Source organism: Astyanax mexicanus, chromosome 15 (assembly GCF_023375975.1).
Source record: "Astyanax mexicanus isolate ESR-SI-001 chromosome 15, AstMex3_surface, whole genome shotgun sequence".
NCBI lineage: Eukaryota > Metazoa > Chordata > Actinopteri > Characiformes > Acestrorhamphidae > Astyanax > Astyanax mexicanus.
Window position 1 is genome coordinate 5,083,871 of NC_064422.1, and position 11,590 is coordinate 5,095,460.

General features: G+C 39.8%; 1 protein-coding gene across 1 annotated transcript in view; it reads right to left on the reverse strand.

The window, feature by feature from the left end:
- The window catches only part of phyhiplb (phytanoyl-CoA 2-hydroxylase interacting protein-like b), a 55,221-nt gene extending 44,984 nt beyond the window's left edge, over window positions 1–10,237 (reverse strand). Inside the window, exon 1 of the mRNA XM_007235380.4 lies at window positions 9,750–10,237. Coding sequence (XP_007235442.1) covers window positions 9,750–9,849 — 100 coding nt within the window. The 5' untranslated portion in view covers window positions 9,850–10,237. The remainder of the gene's footprint in view (window positions 1–9,749) is intronic.
- Window positions 10,238–11,590: the final 1,353 nt, after the last annotated feature.

Sequence of the window (11,590 nt, forward strand, 5' to 3'; positions counted from 1 at the left end):
GGGGTTTAGTGGCACTTTTAGAACCAAACACTGAGGAAAACTAGATTTGGCACATGTGTAACCCTTAAAATTTGTGTGAATTCCTGATAACTCCAAGTCTCTTTTTCTGAGGGGTGACAAATGGTCGATTACATGGTTGAGGAAGAACTCTCTATTATTTCACACTGTACGGCTCTGGACAGTGACATTAGCAACAGCAAGCTCTTTGCAAAACACTCTTTGTGGGTGTAGCTCTGAGGGTGTGTGTGTGTGTGTGAGTGAGAGACGGTGTGTCATCAATTGCATCAATTCCCATTTTAACTGTAACATTTTTGTAACTATTATTTGTAAACTATAAAATAAGCACTGAATTATAATAACTACATATACAAATGATTTCCCTCTCACACATACATTGTGCACTAAAAATAAAAAAAAGCCCTTTCTTCCTCGGCTCTCCAGTTTTGGCTGTGTTCCATTGTAGAAGTTGGAAGAGATTGCAGTGGATGATGTATATTTGAGTTGAGTGTCTGATAAGCACCTCCTAACAGTACAGCTGGGTGAGATGTAACTGTGCAGCACTCTGTTTTCTGGCCAGACTTGGTGTGAACACCTCATACTGTGTGAGAAATTGAACTGTCAGTGATGGCACACCACTTGGAATGTGTTTTGCGAAGCGAGCATCTCATATGGTGGATGGAAATGGAAACAGATTTGATTTGATTGTGCCTGGAGGTATGAAACATATGTAGTGGGATCAGCAGAGTGCTTTTAACACCTACAGCGTTCATTTAAATCCAGCTGGACACAGATTATCAATATATGAGCCAATCTACAGTAAAACCTGAGAAACGCTGTATAGCCCAACTGCTACTGTTGCAAAAGTATTGGCAGTTTAGGATCAAGCAGAACCACCATTATCCATTTTATCTATTTTATCAGCTCTATACTTTGTAGTTGTATAGCTACAGACTGTAGTTATATATCTGTTTCTCTACATATTTTATTATTATCCTACTTTCACCATGTTCTTCAATACTCACAACCCACAGGATAGAGAAACCACCATAGAGCAGCTATTATTATTAATTGGGTGTTGGTAATTTATACTCAGCACTGCAGTGATTAGCATGCTGGTGGTGTATGAGGTGTTAGTGTGTGTTATGCTGATACAGTGAGTGGAGTTTTTAAACACCTCAGTTTCACTGCTGGACTATGGGTGGCATCCTGTAAACACTGATGAAGGACTAAAGTATGACCAACACCAACTGTGCAGCAACAGATTCAGAGCTTCTGTTTTTGAGTGTACTATGTATTAGTGTGAAGGACAGTGAGAGAACACAGTGTTTAAAAGCTCCAGCAGCCCTGCTGTATCAGGACCACTTACTGTACCAGCACAACACACACTAACACCTCATACACCACCACCATGCTAATCAGTGCTAACCATTGCAGAGCTGAGAATAAATGACCCACCACCCAAATAATACCTGTTGGTTCTGAGGTGGTCATAATGTTATGCTTGGTTGGTTATGCTCTTCAAAAGTCACAAGTTTTTTTTTTTACATTACATTACTCTGTAGGTAAAAGTATAGATACTAGGGTTTTAAATACTTCTGTACTTCTGTACTTATTTTACTCTTTAAGTAAAAGTGTAAAAGTACTGGTTTTAAAACTACTTAAAGTAAAAAAGTAAAAGTAATGTAAGGGGGAAAATGCTATTAAAGACTACAGCTTAGCCCGCGCCACAGAGTCCTATAGTCCTAAATTAACCCCCCCCCCCCCCCCCCCCCATTAGGGATGCACTAGACTCCCTGTTTCAGCTTCTGTGAGACCTTTTTATGGAAATTTAAGCTGCTGTAAATAAAGGTCACTCGTTTTTCATTAAAGTGCCGTCTAGAGTGGCAAAAATGAGACAAAATACCCTGTTGGCTGCCCTGGGAATGAGAATGCCATCCAAGGTGCCCCTTCTAGCAGTTAATTATAATGACATGCCCTCGAGAGCAAGAAAATTCAATAATGTGGGAAAGTTTCCTAATGGAAAGTCTGTCAGGAAACTGAATGTGATGTAGTGCCCTATAGGTGCCCTTACAATGGGGTAAACTTGGCCCTCCCTGTAGGTTCCTCTCTGATAGAAATTAAAATCACTTGTGAAGTGCCTTCTTAGATGCCCTTCCAAGCAAACATGATGCAGTGCCTTTCACAAAGTTAATAGGTCCAGTGTAACATCTAGCTTACCTAATATTGTAATGTTTAACCTAATCAGGCATAAAGACAGCAGAGGCACTGGGTGATGTATGGGTTTAGGGGTGGGGCTGTTTTATATGTAGCTCTTTCAAAAGTAATAAAGTAAAACATTAAAAAAGTTTGAATGTGTATTTTTTAATGAAAAACGAGTGAATTATACTAATTGAATAATTACCTGTTAGAGATAAAAAAAACATCATTGCTCTAAATATTGATAAAATTATTAGCAATGGATTTAGTAATTAAATATATTCATATTGCTTTTTAGGATTTTTTAGATAGTTAAGCATGCACTGGGTAAAACTGACCCGGGAACACCATTGCTATTCCTGACAAATGAACATAACAGGAGGTTAAGTGTAATACAAAAATCATCACATTAATTTGTTACGTGAATTCACATTATCCAGGCTTAAAGAGATCACTGTGGGACTCCACAAAAATATGTTTATTATTTATAAATATGTTTAGAACATATACATTTATTAAAGACTTTAAACACATCTCTGCATTAAGATTAATAACTTAAAATCGGATTTTCCTACCATTGCTTTGCTGATGACACCCAGCTATACCTGTCGTTCTCACCTGAAGATCACTCAATCTCTGCACGGATATCGCAGTGTCTCTCTGACATATCCTCATGGATGAAGGAGCATCACCTTCAATTAAATCTCTCAAAGACTGAACTTCTGGTTATACCAGCAAAACCATCTTTTCAACACAACTTCTCTATAAGTATCGACTCTCTCTCTCTCTCACCGACAAAGGTTGCTAGGAACCTGGGTGTTCTGGTTGATGACCAGCTCTCCTTCACGCACCATGTGGCCTCAGTTGCTCGGTCCTGCCGCTTTGCGCTCTATAACATCCGAAAAATTAGACCGTTCCTGACGCAACAGGCCACCCAACTCCTGGTGCAAGTGGTCGTCATCTCACGCCTCGACTACTGCAATGCCCTGCTAACTGGCCTCCCGGCCTGTGTAGTAAAACCACTCCAGATGATGCAGAACGCAGCAGCACGTCTGGTCTTCAACCAGCCAAAACGGGCACATGTCACCCCGCTGCTCATTGAGCTCCATTGGCTACCAATTGATGCTCGCATCGAATTCAAAGCTCTTACAATCGCCTACAAGGTGATGACAGAACAGGCTCCTTCCTACCTGCAGTCACTCCTGAAGGCTTACGCTACCTCCCGGCCGCTGCGCTGCTCCAATGAACGTCGCCTCGCTTTGCCAAACATTCACACAAAGCAATCCAGATTGTTCTCATACAGAGTTCCCCAATGGTGGAACAAACTACCTTCCACTACCAGATCAGGAGAATCTCTCGCTATCTTTAAGAAACTCCTGAAGACAGAGCTCTTCAAAGAGCACTTACTCTCTTAACACCTCTAACACACTAACTACTTCTAACCTCATTTCCTTCTTCCCCTCCTTCACTCCTCTATCCTATTATTCCCCTTGACCTCCTTTTATCCCTATCCAAAGATGTTTTTCCTTTAAACTTATTTTACATTGTACTTGACTATTGTAAGTCGCTTTGGACAAAAGCGTCTGCCAAATGTAATGTAATGTAATGTAATGTAAAATAAACCTGGACTTCAGTCAGATGAACTAATAAACCATAAACAAACTCTCCTGGTCTGAATGTTTCTATCTTTTTTTATAGACACTATCAGTTTCTGCCAGCGCTCATCCCAAACCCAGCAGCATCATTAGCCTGGAGTCATCCAAGCTGCTCTCTTCCTCCCACACTGAGCGTGAATGGGCTAATAACGATGAATCAACGCTATTCTTTCTGCTCCATCACCACACAGTTCTCCATGTTTGTCTTTTCTGGAGGGCACGAGCTGGGTGGACACAATTAGTAAATTAATGGCCTGTGCTAAATTACTCCATTCTCTTGGCAGCGAGGCAGGCGGGCGAGACGGGCGGGCAGGCGGGTCGGGCAGATGGTAACCCCCGCTGTGGCCCCCGTCTTCACCCACACAGCTGGGGCCAGCGGCTGAGAACCTGCACCGTCAGCCCTTTACTGACCCATACACAAAGAACTGCCCCATCTGGGGTCCCCAAGGCTCCTCCCACAGGAGGAAACTGCTCATCTCCCTGAGCATCACTCATTAATTATCTGTACATTTTATATAAACATATATAAATTATATAAACTATAAATTATATAAACATATATATTATATAAACTGGTACAAAACAAAACATCTTTTTGCTCATGCTTACAGTTAATAGGATATAAAAGAGGTTCTTTGACTGTTAAGACAATAGTGGAACCCATTTGGGTGCTATAAAAAGCGACCATTTAACCTGTAATTATGGTTGTGCATTGCTTTTTTTCCCATTGAAAATGAATGGGGAGAAATTTGAAAGGCTGTGTACGTCACAAATCAGATGACCTACAGAACTTATTGCGCTCTTTCTAAAAGACAGAAAATTGTCGTACGAATTCTCACACACCAGCGGCTCTGCGCACAGAACCCTTGCTGTCCCCAGCGCTCCAGTACTGTGTGTGTATGGAGGAGCTATTGGATAAACCAGCTATCGGTCAAAGGTTTAGACACCCCGCATGGCCAAAGCAACCTAGCGTCCATAGCCACACTTAGCAACATCATAGCAACCACCATGGATACCATAGCAACACCTTAGCAACCACCTACCAACACCTTAGCAACCACCTAGCAACACCATATCAACCAACTAGCAACTGCTTAGCAATATCATAGCAACCACGACAAATACCTGGGGGAGGTGGGATTGAATAAATCTCCAGTAGATCAGTGTGTCAGTGCTGAGGTGGAACAGAGTGTGTGAGGGTAGGGAGGAGTATGTACAGGGTGGTAAATGGCACTCTCTGGGAGACAGAAAGCTCAGGGAACAGTTGGGATTGAACAGAATGTTCCTGAATGACTCAGCCACACTGATCATATTTGCATCATGCTCCCTGACGTGGCACATCGGACCTGACTGAGTGAAAATAAGAGAGGAGGATCTGCTGGACCCTTCTGACTTCAGTACACTGACCCACAAGTTAAATAATAAAGTATTTAAAAAAATATTTAACCATATACAGCTATGATTTTGCTATTTATAGGTTTATGTTTGAGTAAAATAAACATTGTTTTATTCTATAAACTACGGACAACATTTCTCCCAAATTCCAAATTAAAATATTGGCATTTAGAGCATTTATTTACAGAAAATGAGAAATGGCTGAAATAACAAAATAAGATCCAGAGCTTTCAGACCTCAAATAATGTGAAGAAAACAAGTTCATATTCATAAAGTTTTAAGAGTTCAGAAATCAATATTTGGTGGAATAACCCTGTTTTTAATCACAGTTTTCATGCATCTTGGCATCATGTTCTCCTCCACCAGTCTTACACAATGCTTTAGGAAAACTTTATGCCTCTTGGTGCAAAAATTCAAGCAGTTCAGTTTGGTGGTTTGATGGCTTGTGATCATCCATCTTCCTCTTGATTATATTCCAGAGGTTTTCAATTTGGTAAAATCAAAAACTCATCATTTTTAAGTGGTCTCTTACTTTTTTCCAGAGCTGCAGATACACACATTCATTCATCGTCAACCTTTTTATCCGTGGGGGTGATGAAGCGACATATATGCCATATATGACAGACTTACACACTAGGGGTGTCATGATTCTCTAAATCCTCGATTCGATTTTATTTCCCATTTTATTTTCCCATTTTAGGATCACTAAATCAATAAGACTTGGAGACCTTTTCGGTCCCTGAGAATGACATTTTTTTTCTTTAACAAAGATATATTATTAACTTTATCTGAGAGAAAGATGCTCCTTAAGGTACCAAAACTATTAACATATTTGAGGCTAGACAAAACAACTGTTATTTTTATATTTTCAGGTTTTTCTTTAAGAAGATGAGAATGTCCACATTCTCTGGAGAAAGTGCTGCTCTTTCAGTAGCGGGAGGCATCGTCAATCCTCTTTTTGACTTCGAGGCTCGAGACCATGACATAATTTTGATCGATTTCGATGATATATCGAAATCGTGACACCCCTAATTTATACATAGATTAATCATAGCCTGCCTTCTGGCATTGGCTTCTATGCTATGGGAAGTCTGTGTATATATATATATATAAATGTACATATATGTCTGTCATTGTCAGTATAGTGATGGTGGCGCTCGGAGCTGAAGCTAGCGTTATAGGATGTAATCAGTGTTTTTTAATAAGCTTCTTGTGCACTTTTTAAGTTATTAATACCTCGTTTTAAATGTCAAAGGCTCTTCAGATTCTAGCAAGGAGGTGTGGAGCTACTTTGAGCTGGATAACGGTGGAAAAGTGATTTTATTTGGGCAAATTATGCCCCGTGTCGCCCAGTCTGAAGGGTGTTTGGACAAACTGTTAAAATTTCTGGATCTCGGAACGCTGTGGGAGAATGGATGTGTGATATTCATTAAAAATAACTACTTTTTATAATGTTTTACTACAACAAAAGTCCATTTTACACCAGAGTTCTTCTTTAAAGGGGGGAGTTATCCCAAGACGACAGGGTGGACGGGGAATTCATGGATTATAAATGGTACGTCCCTCAAGTTCTTCTGCATGTGAAGGCAGTTTGATGAACAGTAGGAGTAATAGGCTCCTCGGGGCGAATAGAAATGTAAAGCATGTATTCTATAGAAGTCTGTGTACATAAACAACCATCACACAAAACAAGATCTGGCACACTCTGCCTCTGTTTCCCTGCACAGCCCATGTCAGCAAGAACACACACCCCTCTCTTCAGCTAAGCTACAACCCCCCTCTTCAGTAAAGCTGAAGGGACTCCAGGTTCCACTAACAGAGCGCCGGGGCTGGTGTGGAATATAAAGCAGCCGTCTTAAGAAATGCACCTCAGCATACAGACTAGCTGTGTCCTTCACAACTCCTCCAGATTACACCCAAAACCAGCAGCAGCAAAAGCTTTACAACCTCAGCGTGCACTGCAAAGCCTGTACTAGATTATAGAGATTATAATGATATCATCAAGTTATATAGATTCACATGGTGCTGATTTTTTATTTGTTTTGCTACCCAGTTATCGACTGAGGAAACAGGAAATTTATCATACTGAATCATACACATATAGCTTAAACTATAATTCTGCTTATCAAGAAAAGTATAAAATAATGACTTAGTATCTTAAAATGACTTGGTATTTTTGAAATAATAAGATATCTCAAAATATTAAACTAGTACCTCAAAGAATGGCTTGGTATTAATAATTAGGAGACATCTAAAAAAAATTAGGTAGTATATAAATACCATGAAATTGTATCTTAAAATAACAAGTCTCAAAATAAGGACTTTGTATCTAAAAATAATAATAAGACAGTATTTCAAAAAAAAAAAATCCAAAATTAGGAGATATTCTCTGAAAACCATAGCTTGGTATATAAACAGTATCTCAAACATAATAGTTATTTAACATTAGTATCTCAAAATCATGATTTTGTGTTGCATAATAAGGAGAACTTTACTTAAAAAATAGTGACTTGGTATCCAAACACAAGGAGATAGTATCTTAAAATAATGACTTAAAATAACATAATGTTAGTAACTCAAAAGAAAGAGTGCCCTAAAACAATGACTTGTCTAAAACAACAAGATAGTACCTAAAATAACAATACAGTATCTCAAATTAAGGAAATAGTGTCTCAAAAAATCACTTAGTTAGAATAAGAATATAGTATCACTATCACATACTATGTGTAATATAGTACAGTAATAACGAGATAGTATCTCAAAAATAACAAGATATCAATAATTAGGAGATAGTATCTCAAACTCATGACTTACTATCTTAATATAAAAAGATAGTATCTCAAATCAATTAGATACAAGCTCAAACTAATGACTTAGTATCCTAAAATATTGGCTTAGTAAATCAAAATAACAAGACAGTATCTCATATTAATAAGATAGTATCTCAAAAATTGCCTAGTTAGAATAATGATATAATATAATTATTATATACTTTATATATATATATATATATATATATATATATATATATATATATATATATATATATATATATATATATATAATATACATAGAACAGTAATAATGAGATCTCAAAAATGAGTGTCAAAAAATGACTTTTAAGACTAGTATCTCAAAATAATGACTTAATATCTTAAAATATTATCTTAGTAAATCAAGCTCTGGAATTAATATGACAGTGTCTCAAAAATTACTAAATCATTATTATATATCATAAATATAACTATATATACTATATATATAGCATAGTAATAATAAGATTTAAATTACTTGGTATCAAGTAATAAAAATAATTAGATAGTATCTCATAATTTCTTGGTACATAAACATAAGGAGATCTCAGAATAATAGTATAATACATTCAAAAATGACTTTGAATTTCCAAAAAATGTCCTGACTCAGTTTTAGTATAAGAATAAAGTATCCTTAATTAAGTGTCTTAGGTTTTTAAAATAATGTTTAAGTATCTAAAATAAGGAGATTGTATCCCCAAAACAATGACTTCAACATAACAAGATACTCTCTCAAAATAACTAGTAAACTAAGAAAAGTAAATAAAGCCTAACTAAGAAACAAAGACAGGGGTCTTCAGAATCCAATCACACTGCTGCTGCTGCTGTAGACGACTGCAGAGAGTTGTGTGTATGTGAGTCTACAGCAGGACAGGCTGAAGTGCATTTGAGGACACTGAGATGGAATATTGAGATAATGAGATATAGAACATTTTGGATTTTCTGTTGTTTCACTCATCAAAGTGTTGGATCGGGATACAGCCGTTAGAGGTGCTCAATTAGTGACCTTGTTTCAATCGTTGGGAGCGAGAACTGGAAACACTAGGCTACTTTTTTTTTTTCTGATGAGATGAATCAGCAGAACGTGCGCTCGGACTGATGTCAGATTTGGTGGATATGGTTTCAGTTTCACTGAGATGTTAAAAGGCATGGAGGTGGTTTTATTTTGAGTTTATTTATGATTAGTGATAGAAATATGATTTGGCATTTGTGATAGTCTCTCTAAAAAGTGAGCCCTGATGGGAGTGGGGTCGGTGTCCATGGTGCTGAAACACTGGGTACCAAACCCCAACCAATGCTGATGCTGCCTGGCTGAAGCAAACTGGTGTACTGTCTGTCTGAAAGAGTAAAGACTGATCTATTCACTTAACAAAAAGCTCAGAAGTCCCTCACATGTACCCCCACCTGTACCTGACTGGCCACGCGAGACCAGTTGAGTGCACCACTCAGTCTACTGGTGAATGAATCAGCTTTTGTTTGGGTAATTAATGCACCCCACTGCCTCGCAGTTCCACAATCCATACCCAGTCACACATCACTTCCCCGGACAGAGCAACACCAGCATACAGTGCAAATACTGGCATGCAGGATTTAAAACCCACCCCCAGCGCACTCCAGCACACATACACACACACACACAAATGCACATGCACACACACCCCCCCAGCCCCCTTCTTTCTTTCTCTCCTACCTTCCCGATCACAAAGCTGGATGGCGTCCAGGCTCAGGTTCTTCATCATCTCCTCGCAGGGGCTGGTGGGGCTGCTCAGGCTGTGTCGTGGAACCTCCATTCTGGTGTATTTACCCCCCAAACGCCTGCAACACTGAAACTGCCCGTGCCGCAGGACGGGTCTCGAGGAAGGAGGGAGGGAGGGAGGGAGGGAGGCTGAGTGTGCCCTCTCTCGCTCTCTTTCTCTCTCTCTCTCTCTCCCTTGATCGACCAGAGTAGAGGGGGGAGGGAATGTGGATGGATGTGTGCCTCTCACGTGCTCTCTCACTCTCTGTCAGTCCTCGCTCCCCCCTTCTATCTCTTCTGCTATTTCTATCTATATATTTCTTACTTGTTCTATTGCTCTCTCGCTCTCCAGGATCTTTTTGTCTCTCGTGCGCTCTCTCTCTCTTTCTCTCAACCAGTGTTGGTGGCTCTCTCTCCCCACTTTTCTCTCTCTATGTATCTATCGGTCTCTTGTTCTCTCTTTCACACTTATTCCTTCTCCCCCTCATGATCTTTCTCTCTCTTTCTGTCTCTCTCTTTCCCTTCCTCTTGACCTATCAGGGTAAGGGAGGCAAGGAGGGAATTAAGGCGGGAAGGAGGCTGAGTGTGCCTTCTCTCGCTTTCTCCTTCTCTCTTTTCTGCTCTTCCTATCTATCTCTATCGCACTTTTTCTATTGTTCTCTCTTCAGGTTGCTTTTCATCTCTTTCCTTTTTCTCTGTCTTTCAATCAAGGTAGCCACCTCTCCCTTCACTTTCTTTCCCTCTCTTTCTCTCTTTCTTTGTCTCTCTCTCTCTCTCTCTCTCTCTCTCTCTCTCTCTCTCTCTCTCTCCCTTCCTCTTGCGCTATCAGGGTAAGGGGTGGGAAGAAGGGAATTAAAGCGGGAAGTAAGCTGGCTGTGCTCTCTCTCTCACTCTTTCTTTCACTCTCACTTGCTCCCTCACTTCCTCTGTCTCTGTCCTCTCTCCCTCTTTCTCTCTCTCTTCCGCTCTTTTTATCTATCTCTCTTTCTCTTTATTTATCTCTATCTCTCTATCTATCCCTCTCCCTTTTATTCTTTTGCTGTCTCTTATTCCCACTCTCTTTTTTTCCTCCTTTATTCTCTTTCTCTCTCTCTTTCTGTCTCTCTTTCACCCTATCTCTGTCTTCTCTCCCTCCTTCTCTCTCTCTCTCTCTCTCTCTCCCTCTCTCTTTCACACTCTCTTGTTTTTCTGTCTTTCTCTCTCTTACTCTCCCAACCAGAATTGGGGGTCCTCTCTCCTTCATTAGGAATCGATCTCTTGCTCTTTCTCTCTCTCTATGTTCTGCTCTCTTTCTCTCTCTCTTGCCCGTGATTGCTTATGTTTCTTTTAATGTCCCTCTCATTCCATCCTTCTTAACCCTGTCAGTCTCTCTATTTTCTTAAGTTGTCTCTTTCTCTCTTTTTTTCCTCTTCTCCTCCTTCTCTCTCTCCATGGTTGGCAGAAGGAGGGAGGCAGTCAATTTGATTGAATGAAAGAGGGAGGGTGACTGTATGTTTTCTTTATCTCTCACTTTCTCCTGGTCTTTTTTATTTCTGTCTTTCTTTCTTTCTCTCTCTTCTTCTCTTGTTCTTTCTCACTTGCTATTGGCCAGGGCGGGACGAGAGAGGGAGAGAGAGGGAATAACAGTCACCCTCCCTCCCCTTTTATCTCTCTATCTCACTCTTTCCTCCAAAAGAAGGAGAGGGAGAGAGAGAATCCGTGGAGTGAAAGAGAGAGGGAGAAATAGAAGGTGAGGGAGGGTGACTGTTATTCCCTGTGTTCCCCTCCCTCCCTCACCTTCTATCTCTCTCTTTTTC